The following is a 25,712-nucleotide window of genomic DNA, read 5'->3' as shown; positions in this document are numbered from 1 at the left end:
TGGCCCTGGGGCGTTACTCTGCCCCCATTACTTCTTTGGAGGTTTTTAAGGCCCGGCTTGACAAAGCCCTGGCTGGGATGATTTAGCTGGGAATTGGTCCTGCTTTGAGCAGGGGGTTGGACTAGATGACCTCTTGAGGTCCCTTCCAACTCTGATATTCTATGATTCTATGATTCTACAACAGCATCTGGGAACATGCAGAGATGAGGGATGGCTGCATCGGGTTTGGTATCTTACCGCAGGGAGAGACAAGAACCATCTCTACAGGGCTTTGTTCTGCCCTCAGCTACACCAATCTGAAGGAACACACTGAAGTCAATGGGCTCACATGAGTCACACCAGTGCCTCTGAGAGCAGAATTTGACTCAGGGGACCAGGCATAACTTTGGGCCACATCCTGTGGTCTTTTGCTGAGCAAACCAGGTGTCGGCTTGCAGGGGAGTTCCTCCTCTCCCCGCCCCGGGGATGATTTTTTTCTTACCTACTGCTCAGTGCAATTTGTTCCATTGGGACTGTGGGCCCCAGTGACAAGTCTGGCCTGCAGGGATGATGTACCAAGATCAGGGATGGGAGCAAGGGGTGGGGGTGGCTTTCACCCCCACAAAACCCAGTGGTGGAATTTTAACCAAGGCCCCCACCAGCACATCACTGATCCATCCCTGTCTACATCAAGCAACTAGCAGGTTGGTGATTATGCAGAGGGCTCGCCCCTGACACAGGACCCAGTGCTGCTCCCATTAAAGTCAACGGAGCAGCTGGGGGAGACCCCCTAGGAGAAGCCATGGTTTTCTGTCTCCACCCGTTGTCTCTTGCCTTGTATGTAGGCTGTAAGATCTTTGGGGCAGGGAATGTCTTTGTGTTCTGTGTCTGTCAGCGCCTAGCACAAGGGGAGGCTTGGCCCATGACTAAGGCTCTTGATTGCTACTGCAATATAAATGAATAGTAATTATAATCATCTGGGGACTTTACCCTGGTTGTTGCTTAGGCTGTATTCTGAAGCCAACTCTGATGTCAGATTCCTCGTTGGTTTCCTCATTACCAAATGCCATTTTCCAGGGTCCTACGTGGCAGCCCTGCTAACTGGAAACACGCATCTTTGAAATAGCAAAGAATAACCATCCCATTTACGAGCCGCGGCTCGAGCTTCCGCTGTAAATCTCTGGATGACGAGAGATTCTCCCCTCTGGGTCTGACGACTTGTGGGACCTGCTGGGGATGAAAAACTCACCTATGCAAACAGAGGCATAAATCACGGAAAACCAATGACTTGGAGACGTGTCTGGGAATTTAGTTCCGTGTCATTGGAAATAAACAGTCTCACCCAGTCCAGTTACAGTCAGTTTTCTAATAAACGACAGACAGAGGGGAAGGACAGTTCAGGCACTAGCTTAGGACCTGGGCTCGGGTCCCTCCTCTGCCACAAACATCTGGTGTGTCCTTGGCTAGTCACTTAGCCCCTTGGAGCCTTAGTTCCCCATCTGGCCCATGGGCTCCTGGTACTTCCCTACCTCACAGGGGTGCTGAGAAGAGCTCAGATAATATGGTATCAGGGACCATATAAGAAGCTAAGGCTACAACTCCACTGCACCCCACTACACCCCGCAGGGAAAAGCAGGTGGCTTTCACACTGGTGCGTAGCTACACGCAGTCAATGAAAGGCTCTGGCGGGGGAAAGCTCACCAGCGGGGAGCTACCGGATCCTTTCCCTTCTGCCAGAGTCCTTCCCTGTGGCGGGGAAAGGCTCTGGCAGTGGGACACGACACCGTTTAAAATGGCAGCGTAGACCGGGCAGGCACTGCTTGGGTGTGCAGAGGGCTGTGGAGGGTACACACCCAGAGGGCTCAGGTGTGTCCTAACTCCTCACCTGTGCAATGCCTCACCATCTACATTGCTATCTATACCTGTGCTCGGGGGCGTATAGGCAGGGTGACCAAACAGCAAATGTGAAAAATCGGGACGGGGGTGGGGGGTAATAGGAGCCTATTTAAGAAAAAGACCCCAAAATCGGGACTGTCCCTATAAAATCGGGACATCGGGTCACCCTACATGTAGTGCAACTACCCAACACGCCACAGAAAAGGTTCGGCTCCACTGCACGGGCCTAAGACAGATACTGGGCCAAATTTGCCCCTGGCATCGCTGTATCAATATCAGTGGAGTTACACCAGTGACAAATTGGGCCCAATGTAGTGATGAATGATTTTTTTTTTTTGTATTGTTATTTTGAAAAGAAATGAAAAAACCCATAAAAATAAAACTCACCCTCCATTGGTTGAATTTTGCGTGGAGGGAGGGCATTTTGCACCTGGGTCAGCGGCAAATTAGAGCATGCCGGAGAGGGCGTTTTGTTAAAGACTAGTAGCCTATGGCAGCCCACTGGGGAATTCCGGCTGTCCTGGGATCTAGAACACAGGAAACAAGCAGTCAGGGTATCCGGGGAGCTGGTGGTGGAAATAGCTGTAGTTTGGTTCAAGGCTGACGTACCAGAGCCAGGGGAGTGTCACGGAGTCACCGGGCGATGCTCTAGAACTACTCCATACAAAGCCAGCCAGCACTCTGGGGGAGCCTCCTCTCTCGGAGCAGACTGTCACCAGGGCAAGAAGCTTACACAGCTTCCACCTTCCTGGGTCTGACCTCGGCGCATTCAGCATCCCCTTCCAGAGCATGTGCTTCCCACAGCGAGTCCGCCCAGGCGGGGCTCCTGGGAAAGCCAGAGGGCCCTGCACCCCAACTCTGCAGTCAGAGGTGACTCTCAGCCAGCCGGTAACACAGAAGGTTTATTAGTCGACAGGAACACGGTGTAGAACAGAACTTGTTAGCACAGAAATCAGTGACTTTCAGCCAAGTCCATCTTGGGGGGAGGGGAGCCCAGAGCCAGGGCTCTGGCCCTCCCCCTGCACCCCAAGCCAGCCGAGACGGACTCACTTCATAGTGCCTGGCTCCTGTCCTGCCTGTTGTTCCTCCTCCAACCTTTGTCTCGCTTCCCGGGCCAAGAGTCACTTGGTCACATCCCACTCCTGGGTCTCAGGTTATGTTGGGGCAGCCATAGCATCCCTGCAAAAGTCACATCCCCTTATTCCCACCACCTAGACATTGGTGCAATACACAGGGAAACTGAGGCACACACAGCATTCATGCAAAACAGTAAGACTCACATAGGCTTACATACCACGTAACAAGGGAAAATCCCCACTTCGACACAGGGAGCTTCTTGTGAAGCAAGGAAAATCACAAACAAAACCCAGTAGAACAATAGGCAAAATTCATCCCTGTTGTCCCTCCATTGGCTTCATCTCACCAAGCTTTCCAACGCACTAGCCAGGCCGAAAGGCGAGGGTCCTGCCTGGAAGGACGTTTGAGTAGACACATACCCAATGCTTGCGGGAAAGCAGCGTGGTCTGAAGGGACCAATGGTGGGAAGCAGGTGGTCCCGAGCGCTAATCCTAGCCCCGCAACTTATTCACTGGACGGACCTGGGCAAGTCACTTTGCCTTCCAAGCTCAGTGTGGCCGCCTGCAAAATGGGGATCAGCCACCTGTCTCACACAGAGGTGTTGTGAGGATTAGCTAGAACGTTTCCGGGAGGTGCTCTGAATGCTAGGTAAAGGCTCAGTCTTATTACACAAACACAGGGCTCCTTCCTTTCCCGGGAGGCTTCTGCTCAGATGTCAGCTGGAAGAGCTGAAGGAGATGATAGTAAAAAGAACGGATTCCTTCCATGAAAGGCTGGCTGGCTTCCAAAAGCCACCGACTGCTGGTGAAAAAATAAAAATAGAGGCAAATAAGGTGAACCTTCAAGGCGCAAAGCACAGAGGCACAGGCTGCAATGCTGGCCTCACCCACAGCAGGGAGGGCCCGACTGCCCGTATGGATAACATCAGACAAATTAGAAACTGAGAGCAGGTAGTATTGCAGGACGCAGGGCCCAGCTCCTCAAAGGCACTTAATGAAATCAATGAGAGCTAGGCATCTCCGTACCTTTGAGGATCTGGTCCTAGCCCCAAACTCTGTGCTCAGGGGCTCTGGACTGAGCTGTGGTTGCCTTTATTTTGGTATTTAATGTGCCGTTATAACGACAGGTAGTCACAGAAAAGCTGATTGTGTACAAATGGTGCCTTCTTTCTCAGCTGTGTGTCGTCACGGGCAGATCTGGTGACCCTAGTGACAAAACTAGGCCTTTAGTGCTTTTTATTCCTGTTCGGCTGGAGAGCTGGTGCAGCTAGAGGAGAGCGAGCGAGATGCGATTCTGGCTCATGCAGCATCAAGAGAATTATTAAGCTAGTCCCAGTGGCAGAATGATTATTACTGATGATGATACACAAGCCTGAGAGAATCCAGCTTGGCTTTCAGATCCCAGGGGGAGTTGGCAGGGCTGGCAGCTAAAATAAGAAATGTCTTTTGAACCTGCAAGCTGAAGAAAGCTGCTAAAGAACCCAGACTCCACAGTGCCGCTCCCACAGAGCCATTTCTCAGAGTAGGACTGAACTCTCAGAGTACCTCAGGGAGGCAGTGACCTTTGTAAAAGAGGAGCGAAGGTCAGGAAGCAGTGGGATCAAATGCAGTGGAAGATGTGGACAGCGACTGGTCTGAATCTGTGTGTACTGGTCACCTAACGTTACTGGGCGTTTATCTGATGCCTGCATTTTGAGATTTGCACCGGCAAGGTGTGGTCCTGAGAGATGCTAAGAATGCACAAGTCCCATTGATGTCCACAGGAGTTACAACATTCCACATCAGAGTGTTGTATTAGAACTAGAGCAGGTTGACAATTTTTGTTGAAACATTTTGTGGGACAAAATATAGCTTTTCAACTCAACCATTTTTCCAGAAAATTTCATTTTGGTCAGTTTTCCACTTTTTCAAAGAAAAACCAGAAACTGAAAGCTTTTTTTTAATATATATATATATATATATATACACACACACACACACACACACACAAAATGTTCAGTTTTCAGTAAAAACACCACTGGTTTTCAGTAAAAAAAGTTTGGTTTCAGAAATTGAACATTTCTCCCAAAAACTGATTTTAAAAAACAAAATAAAAAGAAAACAGTTTTCAAGAGCAAACATTTTTCCGTTCACAATTTGGGGGTTTTGTTAAAAAAAAAAAATTACGTAGAATTAAAGAAAAAAAACAAATAAAAAAAATGATTCCCACAAAAAATAAATGGCATTGTTTTTACCAGCTCTAAGTAAAAGAGTTGCACTGAATAGCATTGCACATTTGTATGGCAGTAGTTGTTGTGCTAGGTGATGTACAAACACAGAACTGTTTTTTAAAATGGATTTTATAAGAAATAAAACAATCTGTAAGAAAGCTAGGTCTAGTTATCACATTCTGATGGCTGATAGCCCCATCCCTTTCCCTTAGGAAAGGAGCTGCCGCTACTCCAATACACGCTGTATTTTCTCTCCTAATATTAACTGTGAAATGTTAAAACTTAGCAAAAGCACAACTAGCGGAGAACAGAGAGAGGGGAAAAAAGAAAGTAAAAGTGGGAGGAAAGATGGGTGTGGCTTCCAGCTGCCGTTAATGCCATGAAAGCCACACGCTTCACAATGGAGTCAGTGAATGTATGTGTCTTGGACTTTTCCAAAATGAAAAGAGTAGAAATTATTAATGTGAGTTGCATTGTAGTAGCAACTAGAGGCTGCATATGAGCTTGAGGTCACATCATGGTAGGTGCTGCACAAACACATAATATGAGATAGGCCCTGCCCCCAAAAATTGACAATCCAGGGAGACAAAGGGTGGGAGAAAGGAAATACTACAACCTTCATTTTACAGCTGGAGAACTAAGACACAGAAGTAAAGGGAGGCTGTGGCAGCGCTAGGAACTGAGGCCAGCACCTTCACCACACGCCCAACAATCCTGTCTGCCTTTCGCTTCTTGATTATGGGAGAGGACTTTTTCCCTTCATGCCCAGAAGGGGGAGTATGGTTCCATTTTGAAAGGATGCTGCTGAAGTTGATGGTCATGGCTTTCGGGCTCACTATTCACATGGTGACACACAATTCCTTAAACTGAAGGACTCAAACAGATCACGTTTGCTCAGTGTCACACTCCCCGATGGTTTGCGGCTAGTGGCAGACCGGATCTCTGGAGAGAACTGATGGGTTTCTGACAGCTGTTTCGTTATACCTTAGCATCTCACTGATATCATGCAGAGAGTAGTTCAAATTAGACAGAGTGTTGCTGAAAATCAGCGGTGTATAAGCATCACTACCCAGCTGTTTTCTCTGGATGGTGGGATGGCAGGAATCTCTAATTTAGCTCTTTTTTCTCCAACTGTTTGTACTTTTTCCTGTGGGCCACCTAAAATTTCTAAAGAATCTCCAAGACTTCGCTCCCCTCCGAGCTGTGCAAGAATGAAGAATCGGTAGCCCTATGGCAAAGTGGCTTCCCAGGACTGGGAAGTTTCCTTTAGGAAAAGAGCAGGACGCATTCTTGTTTTTAAGGGGCAAACATAGTGAAATCCATACCCATACCTGTAGAACTCCTTGCCAGAAGATGTTGTGACGACCAAGACTATAACAGGGTTCAAAAAAGAACTAGATAAGTTCATGGAGGATAGGTCCATCAATGGCTATTGGCCAGAATGGGCAGGGGTGAAAAACCATGCTCTGAAGTATCCTAGCCTGTTTGCCAGAAGCTGGGAATGGGCGACAGGAGATGGCTCACTTGATGATTCCCTGTTCTGTTCATTCCCTCTGAAGCACCTGGCATTGGCCACTGTCAAAGACAGGATACTGGGCTGGATGAACCATTGGTCTGACCCAGCGTGGCCATTCTTATGTTCATATTGTGTGGAATCTTCCCTGACAACTTGAAACTGTGCTGAAAATAAACACAAGAGAAAACAGAAGTAAAAGGGTATTTTAAATCCTTTACTCAGTGAGCCGAGTTCTGCAATATGTTCATAGTTAGGTTTCAAACCTAAAATTCTGTTCAGTTTGCTACGGTTCATATGATCCTGGGCTGAGTTATGGTTTCAGGAGGGAATCATGTGAGAAGAATCAGAGTAGAAAAATGTCCTCCTCACAATCCCAACACTAGCCAGGTGTGGCTAAAGGTTTCGGCCAAATGATCAATTGTAAATTGGTAAGAGATTAATTGAGCCAGTTCACACCCCTTCTAGCTAATGACTCACTGTGTCTGCTGGCTCAGGAAGACAGCCCTGTGTTGGGTCATATTCAGAAGAGGAGGTTGTTTTTTTAAGCAACCATCATGCCACCAGCCCTTGGTTGGTGCAGTGCTGGTATGGTCATATTGCCATTTTTTTTTTTATAATGGAGATATCCCATCTCCTAGAACTGGAAGGGACCTTGAAAGGTCATCAAGTCCAGCCCCCTGCCTTCACTAGCAGGACCAAGTACTGATTTTGCCCCAGATTCCCAAGTGGCCCCCTCAAGGATTGAACTCACAACCCTGGGTTTAGCAGGCCAATGCTCAAACCACTGAGCTATCCCTCCCCCCCTGAGCTATCCCTCCCTGGCCATGAACCAGCTCTGTTCAAAACTCAGCCTGACATATGTTTTCTGTTCGAAGGGATGGCTCTGCTTGCATTTCACATTGAGTTTTTGGGCAGATTCAAACCTAAACCACATGACTGTACTCTGAGCCCATGTGAACCAAAACCAAAGAAAGTTTTGCACCTCTCCTAACTTCGGGCTGCTTTGTCGGTGCATGGTAGTATCGCAGTGGTATTTATGGGATGCCTGGTATTTATTTGGTAGACTGGAATGGTAACATATCTAGGAGTGTCAAAGGGCATGCATAGTCCATTACTGACAACTGGTCCATTACCGACCACTTCTGTTTGTCTATGTAGCCATTCTTAATGATAATTTATTAATTGCCTAGATACCGTGCTGAACTGCTGTTGGCCTGTTAACAATATTTTAGAGAGATTAGACAGATTCTTTGGAAGCAACTTAACTTTAAATGCAAAGAGGAAAGACCCCTCCTGATCACTGCTCCATTCTAGCCTTTACATAAGGGTCTGACTCAGAGGTATTGTATATTTAGTGACGGATGCAACAACACTGCAAACCTTCAGCCTGCAACTTTACAAGATGTTGAAGGGGGCCTCTCTGCCGTTCTCACTGACATACAGTTTTTAGCATCTGCAGAAGGCAGTTCATCCCCAGCACAGAAGCCATAACTCATCTCTGTGAGTGGCAGCGATAGTAATCTATTACTATAGTTTGACTGCTCCCTGGGCTAGCGGTAACTGATGCCTTTTCATGCGCATCTTGCAATCGAAATGGCTGGTGATAGGAAACTGCGTCGTGAAATGAGTTCAAATCCCATGCAGCCCTGGGTGAGCGAGGGAAAGTTTGGATTGTAGACACGTCGCGGCATGATTAGAAACTCCCTGTTGTCATCTTAAAGTGCCAATCGCTTGGGCATTTACCCCTTGTTGCTCTCGACAGGCAGAGGAGCAACAGGCCCTTTATGCGCTCGCTATGGGGCTGGGGGAGGATGTCTTAAGGAGAGATTTTAGCTGTTGCCATAGTGATGTGGAGAGCTCAGCACCAAGATGGAAACCAGGCAGAGATGCAGATTTTGTACTGCCACTTGATCTCACACTCAGAATTCCCTCCCCGTCACAAAGATTGGCCATGCTGCCTTGAGGACTAGGAAGGCACAGGGTCCAAGGTAGGAGTTAATGGAGGGTGTGATGGGGTTGGTCCCAATGTGATGAGGATGAATCTGGTATCTAAGCCTGTGTGAGAGACAGAGTCATGGCTGATGAGCTGCGGTCAGCTACAGATCCTGGGTTTAATTCCTGAGCAAACACTTGTCCCAACCCAGAGGAGTTAACCTCTTAGCCACGGGGTCACCTCTTTGATTCACGTTCTCAGACAGGAACATCGTGTTTGGAGACACATCCAAGAAGGTGATCTGAACTGGAGGAGCCAGAGTACAAATGAATGAAGTGTCCAGTGAGGCCACTGCCTGCGCAAACCCCCATGATGTGGCCTGCAGAGAAGCAGAATTTTAACTGCCGTTACCCTAATAGCTTCCTCCATGTGACCCACTCCAGACAGTTGTCCTGAGACCTTTGTGTCGGCCTTCACTGAGCTCCTTGGTAGCTCTCCCTGGATGAATGGGCAAGGCCTGGGCTCAGGCAGTCACTCCCTGGGTTCCAACAAGGACACCCGGCCCCCACTATCAGCAGGTTTATAGGGAACTGCTTAGCTCATGAAGATGGTCAAAATTTGGAAGCCTCCAGTGATGTTCTGTCCCTCTCCTTCTCACTGCAGATTTCTGCCAGCTGATGAAGTGATTTATGAGCATTACACAGCCCCGGTTCCTGCCATAGAGGTCACTGAAGCAACAGAAATCAAGGTAAAGACAATCATCTCTTGTTGTTCAGAGCAAACCCAACTGGGAGGCCAGCAACGGAGGAGGCTATGACCTTAGAGAGAAGGTTGTGATGTTTACTAGTGGGAGCTCACAGATAGTCTAAGCCCAGCCTCTCTCAGCAGGATGTAAGAGCATCCAGGGCCGGCACAACCCATTAAGCGACCTAGGCGGTTGCCTACGGCGCTACAATTTGGGGGGCAGTGACCGCGGCGGTATTTTGGTGGCGGGACCTTCCGCCGCCTCTGTGGGGGGCGGTATTTCGGGGCGGGACCTTCCGCCGCCTAGGTCGGCAGAAAAGCTGGCGGCGCTCCTGAGAGCACCAGTTTAAGTCTAATTCCCCTAGCAGGCATTGGATGGGCATGGGAATAGCACAAAACCACTCCAGTTTCAACAGGAGGCACTGTACTGAATGGGTGAGAAGGGGAAGCAGACAGCTAGCCTAGCACGGCTTCCAGCCCTGACTCCTGCCAGCATCAGCCAGATAGTTAACGGCAGAGGAGCTCCGCTAGCCGGGGTCCTGGTGCCTCCCCGATGGAGTCATTTTTACAGGCAGAGAATATAGCAACCCAGGCTGTCCTAGGCCTCTGCTCAATGTCTGTTACCAAGGAAGCCCTAGATACTAGGGCCTTGGTATCCTGGCGTCGGGCTCCTTGATCCTTGGAGTTGATACTGCCCCTGTCCTAACCATCCTCTGGGGACAATCAGTGATAGCAATAGACTGGAGGAGAAGATTGAGAGACCCCTGGCTGTGAGGGGGCGAGTGTATCTTAAAATTGCAATTGAGAAAGGATGAGGGGTCCCTGACAGGGGCTGCAGCAACTGGACAGAACATTAGGAGAGCAGCAGATGGAGGTTCGGGTCACAGGGTTCCACTCCAGCACAAGGATTCTTATGCCGTGTTTCCGGTCTGCAAAACAAACCAGTGCTGGACTGACAACAGGGACCCCAGTACCGAGCTCTGGCGCTCCTTGATGGCAGGTCAGACTGGGTGGAAGCATCATGGTCATTCATGAAGGTGGTGCAGTCTCATGGTGGGACAGACCAGGAACAAGACTTCCCAATGGGTAGGGGCACCGGATGAGGAGTCAGGAAATGCGGCTTAAGGGGGATAATGAGACTTCGTGATGATTGTGAACTGCCCGGAGCTGGACAGCTGAAGAGTGCCAGGCCTTAGCACAGAGCTCTCCCATAGCAGTCTGTAAACCCAAGGGGCGCATGCAACTGTGCTCAGGGAGCCCTGTTCCCATCCATTTGTGGAACTGTCCCATGCAGCTTCACAGGGACTGGTTTGCCTGCAGTTCCGTTTAAGGAAGTGTAAAGGTTGTGGTGTTATGGGGACAGGTGTTTTCTCATCCCAGTGCCTGCAGTGGCAGACAGATGCTAGGTGGGCCCTAGAAGAGTTCCTGAGCCCCGCCAGTCAGGGGAACAGGTTCTCAGAGCAGCTGAAGGGGTGCCAGGAAAGAGCAGCAGCACATGTCAGGGAAGCCATGGGGCCTCTGCCGTTCTGCTGGGCTAGGAGGAAGTCCTGAGAGGCAGCACAGCTCGGGTGGAGGGGAAGATGCGAGAGGCTCACACAGGAAATTCGAGGCACGGAACGAGCTCTCCGCTTCCCCTCCAGCCTCAAAAATAGAAAAAACAGAAGTGGTGGGGAGAGCAGTCGCGCTTCCGCGTCCTCATGCAGATACCCAGAGGGAGAGGGACGCAGGCGGAGCAGACGGCTGTGCTGCGGACTGGAGCATGCCCAGGTTTCACCGCCGCTCACCTGCTCTTGCACCCTGAAGTCCGTAGCCAGGTGGGGAGGCAGAGGGAGACTCCCCTGTATTTGCAGAGCCGATACCAGCTGTATCTGGCGCAAGCAGGTAAGTTGGCCCAGGCTGGACAGTGGTAAGAGGAGATGACTGCGAGGGAGCCTTTGGCCAGGGGCATGTGCAGGCCGAGAGGTGCAGGAGGGTGGATGGCTCTGGGCCAGGCGGGCAGAGGAGTGCCGTGCTCCGGGCGGTGGCATGCGGTAGCTCTCGGTGCTTGTGCTGTTCCATTCTGTTCTGTTTCTCTCGCTCAGGTCTGCTGGCCATGGGCAACCTGATAAAGGTATTGGGCAAAGATTTAGAAAACTGTCCTCATTTTTTCCTGGATTTTGAAAGTAAGTCCCGCGCTCAGGGCCGGGGGATTTCTGTGCCTGCTAGGAGGAAGAGCCGCTGCTCTCTAAAGAGGATAATACATTCACACACTGCAATGGGCTTGACGGACGGCCCTAGACACCGCTCTGTGTGAGGGCGGCCATGGCCAAATGAACAGTGGGGAACAGGTCCCTAGCACTGGCAGCTCCCATAGGTTAGGCTGGACAGGTGGACATAGGGCCGGCCTTACGGGTGGGCATCGTGGGCGACCATGAGGGGGGGGGGGAGCGCACGCCAGGGTCAAGAGGCAAGGAGTGGGTGCAGGCCTGGGGTGCGAGGCTGCAGAAGGGAGCTCGGGGCAATGTGGGGGGAGGTTGCAGGGCCTAGGGGGATGGGTGGGGAGCCCAGGGAGGCGACAGCGCTAGGGGCGATGGATGGGGGGCCAAGAGAGGCAACAGGAGCCAGAGGCATGGGTGGGGAGCCTGGAGGAGGCAGCGGATGGGTTGGGAGCCTATGGAGGGAGTCAGGGGGGATGGGTGGATAGGGAGCCGGAGGAGATGGGGGGATGGGTTGGGAGCCTGGGGAGGTGGCAGGGGCCATGGGCGATGAGTGGGGAGCCCAGGGAGGCTGTGGGGGCCAGAGGGAATGGGGGGGATATATGGGGAGGCTGTGGGCCCAGGGGTGATGGGGGGATGGGTTGGGAGCCTGGGAAGGTGGTGGGCACCATGGGCGATGGGTGGGGAGCCCAGAGGCTGTGGGGGCCAGAGGGGATGGGGGGGATAGATGGGGAGGCTGTGGGCCCTGGGGGGATGGGTTGGGAGCCTGGGGAGGTGGCGGGGACCAGGGGAGATGGATTTTGAGCCTAGGGAGGCAGTGGGGACCAGAGGCGCCAAAATACAAGTTTGCCTAGGGCGCCATTTTCCCTAAGGCCAACCCTGGATGGCCACTGAGCAGGGGAGTGGGGGGGGCATTAAATAGACTCTCTCACACGTGAAACCACCATGTGATTTCCCTGCCGCCTGTCACATCCCATCTCCATCGCCAGCCGAGCCCGGGGAGGGAAATCTTAACCCCCTCCCCCATTCTAACGAGCAGCTCCGGGCTCACCCTGGAGACTCCGATGGTGAGCTCAGGCGCTCTCCTGGTTTTATCCTTAACGGGGGGAATTTCCTCCACGCTGGAGCACCCACTGCTCCCGGAGCAGAGAGGCCCCAGCCCATTGGCTCTCTGTATTTATTCAGCACCCATGGCTCTGGGATCCAAGTGCTGAGACAGATTTGCTCCGGAGCAAGGCTTCCCAGCTCCCTGGGCGCGCTGTTGATGGCAGCAATGGAGGGGAAGTGACATTCCCCTGGAGGATATTTGGGAGAGAGAGGCCATTGCCCTTAACACTAGGATCTTAGCCCCAAACACGTTCTCCCGAGGCGGCTGCCTGGTCTGCCCCATGCCCCCTGAATCCCCTTCTCTCCTCACAAGCCGGTAGGACTGGGACCGCTAATACACTTCCCAGCAGGCCAATAAGCCCCCAAAGAGCCCATCTGCCTGTAACAGCCGGTCACATGCTGCTGAGGAAGGAAGGATTTGTGCTGCCTCATTGTACCGCAGGCAACATCCAATGGCTTCGGGGAGCCAAATTCCCTCTGGCCTCAGCCCCTGGCGCTGGGTCAGGTCAGGGAGCAGCACAGCTAAAACAGAGACTTGGCCACGCTGGGAAAGCCGCCCCCCTGCTAGCCGTGGGGTGAGAGGCCCCCGTGGTCAAAACTCCATAAGCTGCCCCGGTGCTCCCGAGGGGGCAGGGAAGGGAACAAGGAGGGGTGAGCTGAGTTCAGGGGGACAGGGAAGCAGAGACCCAAAAGGGGAGAGAGCAGAGTGCCAGAGAGATGAAGCAGCCAGCCAGTGCGAAGGGAAGGGCCTGAGAGAGCCAGGAAAGGGCAGGAGGGAGCAGGAGGGACCGGGAATGTGGGGAGGGCGAAGGGAGGACTGAAAGCGGGGGTCACTCCTAAAATAACCCCCTTGCCTTTGACTAACCCCGGCAAGTCGGCGAGACAAGATCCCCTGTGGCTGCCCCTCCTCATCCACCCAGACAAGCAGCTCAGAGTCAGCGCTCAGGAAAACCCGAGGGGTGTAAAAATAGCGTCAGAGCAGCACAGCTCACACGTTGCCTCCCGGCGGGGGCTGAGAGGCGAGCGCTCTGTTCACCACACAGAGAGGCCCGGGGGGAGCCCAAAATAGTCCTCTGGCTCTGCAGCGCTGGGGAGGCCCTTGCAGTGGGAGGCTGTAAATGGGGCCAGGAGGAATGGCTCAGCCCTAAGGCCCCGTTCAATGACCCTTCCTGGTTGTCACAAGAGCAATTCCCCCGCAGGGCCCCGGGGAGCTCTTGACTCCAAGCAAGTCCGGAGACTCCCTTCCAAACCTGCTGCCAATTTGTAGCAGAGCCTCGCCCACTCTCCTGTTCTGTAACCAGGGCTGGACACGTCCAAAGCTTCAGTCTGGGTGTGGGCCAGGCAGTGAAAGTCTCATCCCACGTTGCTTCTGGGTCCCCGGAGCCAGCTGTAATTGTGAGGCAGATGGATGTTCCACACTGCTCTGTAATTACCTCCCGGAGAGTCAAGGGGCAGGTGTTGGCTTTGGAGATGAAATGAGACGCAGCCCTGGGACCATTCCCCCTCCCCACCCTTCCTGGAGAACAGCGGCTCTCCCTCACTTTGCTTGTTCCTGTTGGTCACCACCTCCCATCAGCCCACGCTCATCTCCATCTGGGGGCAGGAAGAAGCTGCTCGTGGGGCTGGGAGCAGCTGCCGGGCCGCCCTCCCGCGAGCCACATCTGGCTGCAGTCGCCATCAAGATCTTGGGGGAGTCTCTAATGAACCTCAGCGCCTTCTAATTGAGCAGCTCCGCTCGTTAACGTTAGAATTGCCGCGTGCTGCAAAGCCGTTGGGCACGACTGCCTTTTCCTCCCTTCGGCTCTTGCTTACGAAGAGCCAACAACTGGCACCTCTTACATGCGGCCACAAAGATTCAGGCGTTACACAGCCGGCCAAAAACCTTGACGCTCTGATGCCTGAGGGGCTCTTCCTGCTGCCCAGATGTTGGCCCTCAAGCTAGTTCTCCCACTGCTTCCTTCCATGAACGCCACCTCACTACCCATCATATTTTTTTCCTCTTGTCTCTTCTCTTGCAGGTGTCACATGGGGAACCTTCTTAAAGTGTTGACTTATAACGACCTTGAACAAGGCCCTAATTTTTTCCTTGACTTTGAACGTGAGATGGGATTTTTATTTTATTTTATTTTCTGCTCCCCCCCCCCCACATTCATGTCATTTTAAGTTGTCGTCTCAGTTAATCTCCCATGGCATCGTACCCATTCCAGAAATTGTAGTGATTTCCTCCCCACTCACCACCCCGCTTGGTCTCCCATAGGCGATTTCCTTCTCAGGAAGCTGGTCTTGCCAGATGTTGGGGGATTTAACAGGCTGGTTTCCAAAGGGGCAGCAGAAAGGGCTGTCAGGTCATTCGGGGTGTTGGTCGGGACATTTCAGGCCTGGAGAGGGGCTTAGCTCTCCATCCCTAGTGCCGGTCCCATCCCTGTAAGGATATCCTTCCCTGTTGATTATAACCCAAAGCCACCTACAGAAGCTCAACCAGGCAGGTCCCAGCCAGAAGCTTGAATTCTTAACATTTACCTGCCACGTAAATCCTCTTAGGCCCACCCATTATTCCGGAGAGACAACATTAGTTAGCCGGGAGCTGTTCTCCCGTGCCATCAAGGCGATGATGAGGAAGGACAGAGTGCAATCAGGCCAGAGAACTCTGCGGGGGAAGTGGGGCACGAAGGGATCTGACGGGCCCATTCAGGAGCAGTAAGACTGGGAGTTGAGTCCAGAGTCTGGCCCAGTCAGGAAAGAAAGGGCCCCATTTCCTCCTCACGCCAGTGTGATGCTGCTGTAGGTCCATTGACTCCTGATTTGCTATGGGATCAGAACCAAGCCCATGGAGGGGAGTCAGATTCCAAGGCATCTCATTCCAGTTGGGTTGTTCTCTCAGCAGGAGACGTTTCTTCCCTTTGGTTTGCTTTGTGTTATTTCCTTTGCACACGTTTCTTTTCCGTTGAGAGCCTGCGTGTGTGACTAGATCAGTGGGGCGAGGAGAGCCAGGTCTCCAGAAGGTTCAGATCTGACTAGAGGACAGATGAGGCCTAGCACTAGCCGGGGGCCTGGCCCTACTGGTGGGAGGTTTTCTAATTCCCTTTAGCACGTCTTTCGTCGGCACTTTCTCCACAGACTTAGGCAGAGGAATCGCTCTGTCTGCCCTTGCACCCCAGACAAGCCAGTGCGTTTCCCCGGGTCTAACACTGTTCAGGGACCGGCCGCCAAAGACCCCGCGCTCTCGCTGTCCGACGCACGCGCTGAAATGTTGCTTTTTTGGGGGGGTGATCCGATACAGATGCTCAGCCCACAGAAGCCGAGACAGCTGTGTGGAACCAGGTCAACGCAGTGCTAGAGGAGGCACAGACCATCCTGGCTGAACTGCAGTCCTACACGGGGGCTGGCCTGGAGATTAGAGAGGTACAGCTCTGCAGCTCCTCCAGCCATCGGCCTGGGGACCCGGGCACGGATTCAGGCACTAATGATGAGCTTGCCCTCTTGGTTTCTTGCAGGCAATCCAAAACCCCAATGACCTCCAGCTACAGGAGAAGGCCTGGAATGCAGTGTGCCCTCTAGTGGCAAAGCTGAAACGCTTCTATGAGTTCTCTCTTCGACTGGGTGAGCCCAAACTCCGCTAATAAGGCAATCTCCATTCCCGTCCCCCAAGCGTGCAGGTGTCGGCACAAAACTGCTGCCCTCAGCCAGCTCCCTGCCCCTCCCCACCCTGCACGTCACTCCAAACTCTATTACCGGGCCGCATCCACCTGTCCTTTATTCAGAACAACCAGCACGTTGCCTCGGCAAGGCCTGCAGCATTTGGCCTTGGGCTTCAGAGGGGAGGATGGTCTCATAGTTAAGGCTCAGGAATTCAAGTCCTGATGCTGCCACTGTCTTGCGTGTCTAAGGCAAGTCATTGTGCCACTCTGTGCCTCCGTTTAGACTTGAAATGAGATGAAGGTTTCTAACCATCAGAGGAGTGAAGTTCTGGAACAGCCTTCCAAGGGAAGCTGTGGGGGCAAAAGACATCTCTAGCTTCAAGACTAAGCTTGAGAAGTTTATGGAGGGGATGGTCTGATGGGATAGTCTAATTTTGGCAATTCATTGATCTTTGACTATTAGCGGTAAATATGCCCAATAGGCTGTGATGGGATGGTAGATGGGGTGGGATCTGAGTTACTACAGACAGGGCCGGCTCCAGGGTTTTGGCCGCTCCAAGCAGCCAAAAAAAAAAAAAAAAAGCCGCAATCGCGATCTGCAGCGGCAATTCAGCGGGAGGTCCTTCGCTCCGAGCGGGAGTGAGGGACCGTCCGCCGAATTGCCGCCGAATAGCTGGACGTGCCGCCCCTCTCCGGAGTGGCCGCCCCAAGTACCTGCTTGTCAAGCTGGTGCCTGGAGCCGGCCCTGACTACAGAGAATTCTTTCCTGGGTGTCTGGCTGGTGAGTCTTGCCCACATGCTCAGGGTTTAGCTGATCGTCATATTTGGGGTTGGGAAGGAATTTTCCTCCAGGGCAGATTGGCAGAGGTCCTGGGGGGTTTTCGCCTTCCTCCGCAGCGTGGGGCACGGGTCACTTGCTGGAGGATTCTCTGCACCTTGAAGTCTTTAAACCACAATTTGAGGACTTCAGTCACTCAGACATAGGTCAGGGGTTTGTTGCAGGAGTGGGTGGGTGAGAGTCTATGGCCTGCGTTGTGCAGGAGGTCAGACTAGATGATCATAATGGTCCCTTCTGACCTTAAAGTCTCGCTTACAGGGGTGGGGAGATGGAGAGGCTAGATTCACCGAGAGTTGAAAAACGGACTGGCTAAAAGGGGCTGAAGAGGACTCAACAGATCAGATTATCAGCTCTGTTCCAGTGACCTCAGGTGACTGGGTGGCTGAAATAGGCTGGCTCCCTTCCTTCACTGAGCCATCTGGGGGCTGCTCACCTCTGGAATGAGATCAAGAGGATTCACCCAGGAAATAACCCCGCTGTTAAACGCGAATAAAGCAATTTGCGTCCGACAGCTTGCAGGGAAGGGAAACACCGTTAGTGTGTCCCCCTGAGTCAGGAGAGGTAGAAAAGCCCCTGAGTGTGGGAGATGGGGAGGTTATATCCCAGAACCTGCAGTTAAGTCTGCTGCAAGCTAAGTCTGAACTGCTCCATACTGGGGAGGGAGCTGGAGGGGTTAAGCCTGGAGCGCTGGTAATCGCTTTGTGTTCGCACGGTGACATGACACCCTGCAATGCATCATTTTTCTCCCCTTCCGCTCCCAGAGAACGCTCTGCGCAGCTTGCTGGAAGCTCTGACTAGCCCGCCCTATGCCCCGACTCAGCACCTGGAGAGAGAACAAGCCCTAGCAAAGCAGTTTGCAGAAATCCTACACTTCACCCTCAGCTTCGACGAGTTCAAGGTAGGGAAGCTTCACGGGTCCGACTAGAGACGGAACATGGGCGCTTAGAAACTCGCCTTTCCCAGGGATGGTCGGTTGGTAGAGAGTCAATGCTGCACGACGTATTAACAACCCAAATCAAGCCATGCTGTTCAGGGAGTCAATATTCCCTGGCATGTTCCTCCTTGTAATGCTGAGTCGTGACTTGGTGAATTAGCTCTGCTTTAGTTGACATGCAAGCATCAACCAAACGAACCGTTCGTTAGACAAACGGGCAGTGGAGCTAGCCTACATTAGGTCCTCTGGACCATTCCCGCCAATCGCCGCTGGGGTATCATCCCTTACACTAGATTTTGAGAGTTTTATCCACTCCTCTTTCAACCATCTCTTGGAAAGCTGGCCCCCAGTTTAACAGATCCAGATCTAGGACCCATTCTGCCCTATGGGAGCAGTACCAAGAGCAGTTGATCAGACCTCCCATCTTCTCTGTCCATGTTTGCTGCAGATGACCAACCCTGCCATCCAGAACGATTTTAGCTACTACAGAAGAACCCTCAGCCGAAATCGCATTAACAATTTACAGGTAAGAGGTTGATCCCCCTCCCACAGGGTTTGAGTTCCACTGTCAGAGCAGTGTGGGGGATGAAGCCTAGCATGGTATGAGCATGGATATGGAGGTCTTCTTAGCCTTGCTAGCCCAGGTTAACACTGGGTAAAAAGCTTTGGGGGTGAACTATGCATAAACTGCTAGAAAAGTAAGATGAGAGATTCTTGCAGAGGCAGTGGTTGTCACTCGATGCTCTACCAGATGGTTGGCAGAACTAAACATCTTGAGGACCAAGCAGTGGAGGACACAGGCAGTGGGTGGGCCTCTCATAAAGCGATGCGCAGAATGAACCAGAGGACGGCTGAGTTAGGTCCCCTCACCCCCCTGCAGCACCAGCAAGGCTTGGGGTGAGCAAACCTGAAGCCGGTCTGGGTTGAGCCCCCAAGTTCAGCAAACCCAGACCTGAACTGGGAGGTGTGAGCTGGTGAGGTTATAGTCTGGGTCTGTTCAGCACATTCCAACAGGGCAGATTAGGCTGGGCTCAGACATGTTCAGCATTTGCCCAGTCCTGTTGGGATTAACGTGAGCAAGCCGTCTTTCACATCTCATGTCCTGCAGTTGGATGCCGAGAGTGATGTTAACAATGAAATGGCCAACAGGATGTCTCTCTTCTACGCAGAGGCCACGCCTATGCTTAAAACTCTAAGCAACGCCACAACCAAGTTTGTTTCAGAGGTGAGTGAGCCCCAAAGACAGAAAGAGAAACCAAAAACTGGGAGAAGGGGGGGCCGGAGGAGAGAAATATAAACAATAGCCTAGATGTACCTGTTGGGTAAACCAGTGAGACTCCATTGAAGTCAATCAAGATGTGCCCAGCAGAATATTTGGCACAAAGATTCACCCTGAAAGAAAATAGGATGCGAGCTTTGGAAGGATTCCTCCACGAATTCAGCACATTTCCAACATCCCTGGTCATGGCCGTCCTGCGTCATAAGAAACAGGTGTGTCTAAGCCACAGGCCTGGGGAGCTGTCCATTAGCAGCATAGGCAGGGGAGTTTGTAGAGGGAGACCAACTGGAAAGGGGTTGGGGAAATAGCAATACGATGAAGTGATTCAGTTCCTAACTGACGCCTCCTCTCCAGCGAGGGGCACACGGGACCAGGAGGCAAATCTAGTGTCTCTCTTGTTCTCTCCTTTCAGAACAAGACCCTCCCCATTGAGGACACAACTGACTGTCTAAGCACCATGGCCTGTGTCTGCAGGGTGATGCTGGAGACGCCGTGAGTATTTCATCCTGGCCCGTGTGCCTAGGCACGGAATCCAGGCTGGCAGATGGCTTCTAAAATCACAGGCCAGCAGGAAGCCAAGGGACGGAATTCAAGCAATGTACACGGGACTAAGCGGCCACCCTTTCAGGAGTGAATCCATACAGTGCCAAGCGCTGAGAGCTCCTTGCAGGTCCCCAAGCCCAGCTTTTAAACACGTATTGGCACCCATATAGCAGGGGCATGTACAGGTAGAAGCTCTCCCACCTGTGCCCCCCCCCATGGGATGCTCTCTCTCATCTCCCTTCACTTGCCAGCAGCAATAAGAACACGGAGTCAGACCCTACCAGACTTCCCTCTGCTTGTCACTTGACCCCTCTCTTGATTTCAGGGAATACAGGAGCCGGTTCACCAACACCGAGACCCTTCTCTTCTGCATGCGAGTGATGGTTGGAGTCATTATCCTCTACGATCACGTTCACCCCGTGGGGGCTTTCGCAAAGACCTCCAAAATCGATGTGAGTGACACCTTGGTGTCAATAGCTGGCACACTGCCCAGCAAAGGGGCACTAAAAAAAAATCATGAGGGAGTGAAGCCATCTGAGCTGGGGAGTGCTATGGGGCCTACAGGCATAGGTTTGGTGGTTAGCAGGAGCTGTCCTGCTAGCCACCTCCTGCCTCAGGGCAGAGTGAGAAAGAAGACACTTAACTTCCACCCAGGTTCTATTGGTTCTTCTGGGCTGGATCATCCCATCACAAGTAGCCGAGCAAGAATCGCCCCTGCTCTCCTATCTCTGAGCAATGAGGTCTTGGTCAGCATGAAATACGCAAGGGGTGACGTCCTGCAGAGTTAAGCTTAGCAAAGCGCTTACTGGCCAGCCTGGGGTAGCGGCTCACTTTTGGCTTTCCTGGCTGCCCAAAGACCATGAGTCCTACCACAGCTAGATTCCCATCTGCAGTAACGCGCACGAGACACACCCCAGCACAGGGGACTCCATGCACTGCACCGGTCTACTGGAGCAGCTGGCAGGCAGCTGACAGACACAGCAGTCAGCCTAGAACGCAATGCGGGCCGGGGACAAATCCCAATCCAGGATTTTATGAATAAGGTAGGAAGGAAGCGATGGAGATAAATAGATGGATGGAGGAAGAAACTAAGCCCTGTCTCAAGACTAAACATTTCCCACCACTGGATGCAGCTCCACTGGGGATAGCACCGGTGAGAAATCTAGAGATGGTCAGTGGCTGGTGTTTTAACTCTTTTCAGAGGAGGTCTTAGAAGACATTGTGGTTAATACACCAGGGGCCTTGTCTACACTGGAGTTCCCACCACTGTAGTGCTGCAACCAGTATCAGCAGCGGTGGGACATTTTAAGAAACAGAGGGTATGTCTACACAGCAAATGAAGGTGTGATTTCAGTGCTTTAATCTGCCCGGCAGGGGATCCTGGGTACGCATTCAGGTTGCTGGCGCACCATGTCTTCCCTGCTGTTGTTAACCGCGCTAGCTAGACTGAGGCAAAGGTGCTTGTGCCTACCTACGCTACAATCACCCCTTCGTCTGCTGGGTGGAGACAAAGCCAAAAAGCAGATGGACAGAGAAGCCAAGACACAGCTGGGCAGTGTGAGGGGAAGGGCGGGCTAAGAGAGCACACTCATTCCTTCCTCAGGAGGCGTGGGTAAGGGAGCTGCTGGTCCCTGCTCCCCCCGTCACGTGCTCTTTTCAGTTGAGCGCTGACCCCCTGGCTCTTTCTTTTTAATCCTGGTAGATGAAAGGATGCATCAAAGTCTTGAAAGATCAGCCTTCAACCAGCACAGAGGGGCTCCTGAACGCACTGAGGTATGTACAGCTCTGTCCTCCCGCACCAACGGCTGCCTTTGCATGTTCCGTGCTGAGAATGGGGGTGGGGGCGAAACAGGAGCTGTGGTCACATGAACTGCCTTTCCTGTCCTTCTTCACTGCTGAAAAGCCTCAAGATTCTCCTTCCCCCTCCGAGCCAGCTCAGATCGCAATCGAGGGCAAGGACGAGTTGCTCAGGTTGGGCGCCAGTTCCCAGTGGAAACATGTCCAGGTTGCAGAAACAGCATCACTAATTGGAGCAGTAATGCTGAGAAGGTGGAAATTCCACCGTGCTGACAGGGATTTTAGCAACTGTATCCGAGAGAGAGAGACAGAAAAAGAGAGACGAGATTTTCACGGCTAGCTGGGGAATGTCAATGAGAGTCGTAGGTCTTTGGTGACATCTACACAGCCAGTGAAAGTGTGATCGTAGTGCAGGTTGGCATACCTAGCGAATGTAGCTGGTGCAGGGAACCGTGGTCATGAAGACCTGGTGACACAGGTTTGCTGACCCCAGTACTAGCCTGCTGGTGACTCTGGGTACACCCTGAGGTTGCTGGCCAGTGTCTGCGCTGCTGTGTCTTCACTGCTATTGTTGCCCGCACTAGCTAGGTTAAAATGAGTGCGGACATGTGACCCATGCTACAATCACAGCTTCACTTGCTGAGTAGGCATATTCGAAATCCCCTTGTCAGCTTTGATAAATCGTGTGTGTACACATAGTGTATTTGATCTAGCAGAGAACGGTCTAACAGGGTGGTGATAGCTTCTCCATCACTGACAATTTTAAAATCAAGATTGGATGTTTTTCTAGAAGATCCACTCTAGGAATTATTTTGGAGGAGTTCTCTGGCCTGCGCTAGACAAGAGGTCAGAGCAGATGATCACAATCACACACACACACACACACACACACACACACACTCTTCTTTGTGAATTACTGTAAAGTCCACTCTCTCTGACTGTTTTGGTGAGAGAGGCTCATCTGCCCCATCTCCTCCCTTGCTGACCAAGAAAGACTGCTGAGAACTCTCTTCTCGAAAACTCTTGCACAGAATAGAGCTCAAAGCCTCCAGGAGCCAAGCCTAGATCACCAGACAGACCGGCAATAACTAGAATGGCTTCAGTTCTCCCTTGATTCAATCTTTCCCTGGGCATTTCAAGGTGCCAGGCTCCCAGACCTGGGGGCACAAATCCATTCCACTACAGGACTAGCCCAGTAGCAGACACCGCACTCCTTCCCCCCCCCCCTCCCAGAAGGGTGGTCGCAACTCAGATTTTATGGCTTGTTCAGTCCTTGACTCTGCTGCAGAAAGTGCCAACAGAGAGGCTGATTTTCATCCACTGTGCTGGGTGTTTTCCTGTGATGGAGACACCTGCCTGCTGAGAACTCGCCAACTCATTTCAGTCCGGTCACCAAACCCGCTATAGATTGGTACTGAGCTAGGCTGGGTGTGAGCCAGTAACCTATAGATTCAAAGCACCTTGTCTCAATGACAGGCAGGTTGGTCTTGTGACTGAGGCATTGGAATGGGCCTCAGGAGATCCAGGTTCAGACTCCCACCTCTACTGCTGACAACCCGTGTGACCCCAGACTAGTCGCTTTATGCCTCAGTTTCCCCATCTGTAAAATGAGGGTAATAATACTGCCCTTTCTCTCACCTGTCTTGTCTATTTAGACTGAGCTCTGTGAGGCAAAGACCATCTCTTACTATGCGTATGTGCAGCACCTAACACAATCTCAGCCAGGGCCGGCTCTATTGTTTTTGCCACCCCAAGGAGCGCACCAAATGGCCGCCGTGGACGGCGGGGGCAGTCCGTGTGCTGTTAGGGCGGCACGCGCGTTTCCGCGGCGGCGGCAATTTGATCTCAGCTAAGGCCCCCAGGCACTGCAGGAATATACATAGTAATCATGCTTTCAAGTCCCTGAGTCAACCAGTGCAAAAATTGTGTTTCTGGCGCGCGACCATTGCTCGCTCTGAGGCACTGATCAAAAATGCATCAGACTAGAACTCTTGGTTCCAGGTCCACCGGGCTCCCTTTTGAGTGTCAGCTGTAGCACACCCATGGAGGTGTTCTCCCATAGGTTGATCTCAGCTACGATCTGCTCCCATTAGATAGATCCTTCGGAGTGCTGGTCTCCGGCGTATTTGAATCTGGTGTCCAATGCAGCTGGCTGCTGGCCTCGTGTCTGGGGAAAGGGTCAGGGTTCAGGTGTGCTTCGAAGCGCATCTCTTGCGGCTGGACTCGGTGTTCTACAGTACATTTCCCATCCCTTGGATTCCACCCCTTGTCACACACAAGTTCGCAGTCTAAATTCCACTTCACAAGATAAATGGCTCCTCCATAAGGTGCATCAGTCCTACCTTGCGTGGTAAATTCCCACTTCTGTTTCCTGTCTGTGCCTTGCCGTTCCCTTCTCTGTCCTGAGCGTTCACTCTTCAGAGGTTTCCTGGGGGGACAAGATTAAAACGTGGAGTCAGCATAAACACCACAACTGTGAACGGAGGCACCGCGCGGTGCTGTGACTCGCCGTGCAGCCGGGGGCGAGGCACAGCACCGCTGGGTGCCTCCGTTCATCCATGAAATGGGGCTGGCATAGCAGTATCGTTCTTATCCTTCTCTGCCCAATGGGGACATTCCACCGGTGACACAGAGAGGGTAAGGGCTGGAGTTCAGAGGTGCTGAGCGCCGACAGCTGCGACTGAAATCGAATGAGGCACCTGCCACAACAAAGCCTTAAACACCTTGCTCAAGGCCACACGGCGAGTTCCTGGTAGAGCCAGCGTCAGAATCTAGCAATTACAGCTCCAGTCCTGTGCTCGGACCACTAGCTCATTGTGCTGCTTTAAGGACACACTTATTTATGGGGGAGGAGGGTCATGAGGCTTAATGGCTTGAAAAGCACCATGTGAACTCGTCAGGGGCATAACCCCCCTCCTCCATTTGCAGGTACACCACCCTGCACCTCAACGACGACACCACATCCAAGCAGATCCGGGCCCTGCTGCAGTGAGCGCCTCGAGAGCGGTAGGGTGGCGGGGGGGTCTGTCCGGCTGGGGCCTGGAGGCTTCACTTAGAACTGTCAGCGGAAAATTTTAAATGTTGCCATGTTGCTATAAATAACCATGATCATATTCCTCATTTTGTAAAGAAAGGGAAAAAGTTTTTAAAAAATAAAAATACAGAAATACAAGAACAAACTAAGCAGCCCACAAAGCCACCCTCCCCAACGTGTTTCTCCCCCCGCCCCCCGCCTCCCTCCAAAAAAGATCAGTGTCCAACTCTGGCAGGCTGTGTGTCACCCACTCTGTGCGTCTCCGTTCCCCCCCCCCCCCCCCAAATCAGTGGTGCCGTGACATGCCCAGTTCTTAGCCTGCCTGAGCTTGGGGTGGGGGCTAGGGGATGGAAGCCCAGGAGCAGGGGGGCGTCCCATGGTTCCCACAGGGGTACAATGTAGGGTCACTTTATCTGGACTACGCCCCCCAAGTGCGAAGGGAGGGGTCCAGGGCGGGGCCAGCACGAAGCCGCCCCTCCTGACAGATGTAAATAACGTGCGTGAATCACTCCAAGGGTCCGGCTGTGACCATGATGATGATGATGAAGAAAAAGGGCATCATCTTTAAATCCTCCTGCACTGAGTCCATTGAAAATAGCTCGGTGGCACCTTTTAGATTTTTAATATAAAACAATTAAAATCCACTCACCTGTTATTTTGTACATTTTTGTGTGAAATAAAATAACATTTAATCTGTTTATTGCCCGACTGGCGCCGTCTCTGTTACTTGGCCTCGCCAGGGCTTGTTCTACAGGGGGAAGGGGTCACCAGCAGCTAGGGTGACCAGACAGCAAATGTGAAAAATCAGGACAGGGGATGGGGGGTAATAGGAGCCTATATAAGAAAAAAAAACAAAAATCGGGACTGTCCCTATAAAATCGGGACATCTGGTCACCCTACCAGCAACTCCCCTGCAATCAGCTGTCAATCACCCCCTGGGCGGGCTGGGCCTGGAGAGGCCACCCCCAGTCACTGCTTTCCCTACGTTATAGC

At 52.3% G+C, this 25,712-nt stretch overlaps 1 protein-coding gene across 7 annotated transcripts; it reads left to right on the top strand.

Moving 5' to 3' along the window:
• Positions 1 to 9,272: 9,272 nt before the first annotated feature.
• On the top strand, positions 9,273 to 25,419 carry LOC128827677 (CYFIP-related Rac1 interactor A-like). 7 transcript variants are annotated; one of them, XM_054011675.1, is made up of 12 exons: positions 9,303 to 9,358; positions 10,995 to 11,235; positions 11,436 to 11,516; positions 15,937 to 16,058; positions 16,151 to 16,256; positions 17,894 to 18,030; positions 18,515 to 18,592; positions 19,175 to 19,291; positions 19,758 to 19,837; positions 20,214 to 20,340; positions 21,591 to 21,661; positions 24,614 to 25,419. In XM_054011675.1, exons 2-12 carry the CDS (start codon positions 11,052 to 11,054, stop codon positions 24,675 to 24,677), a joined length of 1,167 nt encoding a protein of 388 aa, XP_053867650.1. In that variant the 5' UTR covers positions 9,303 to 9,358; positions 10,995 to 11,051; the 3' UTR covers positions 24,678 to 25,419. The 7 variants fall into 7 exon arrangements, with proteins under 7 accessions (XP_053867655.1, XP_053867656.1, XP_053867650.1 ...); XM_054011680.1 differs by lacking the exons at positions 10,995 to 11,235; positions 11,436 to 11,516 and adding an exon at positions 14,675 to 14,754 and having other exon boundaries at positions 9,273 to 9,358; XM_054011681.1 differs by lacking the exon at positions 10,995 to 11,235 and having other exon boundaries at positions 9,273 to 9,358.
• The last annotated feature ends 293 nt before the right edge of the window (positions 25,420 to 25,712 follow it).

The sequence above is a fragment of the Malaclemys terrapin genome, chromosome 22 (genome assembly GCF_027887155.1).
Source record: "Malaclemys terrapin pileata isolate rMalTer1 chromosome 22, rMalTer1.hap1, whole genome shotgun sequence".
Classification (NCBI taxonomy): Eukaryota; Metazoa; Chordata; order Testudines; family Emydidae; genus Malaclemys; species Malaclemys terrapin.
The sequence above is the reverse complement of the archived record's forward strand: the minus strand, read 5'-3'. Positions and strand labels throughout refer to the sequence as shown.

Bases quoted from the DNA above. Each gene is read 5' to 3' on its own strand.
- LOC128827677 (XM_054011675.1), top strand. From the start codon at position 11,052: ATGCAGATACCCAGAGGGAGAGGGACGCAGGCGGAGCAGACGGCTGTG. The intron at 18,031-18,514 runs GTAGGGAAGCTT...TGTTTGCTGCAG, and splicing joins TCAGCTTCGACGAGTTCAAG to ATGACCAACCCTGCCATCCA. The intron at 20,341-21,590 runs GTGAGTGACACC...TAATCCTGGTAG, and splicing joins CAAAGACCTCCAAAATCGAT to ATGAAAGGATGCATCAAAGT.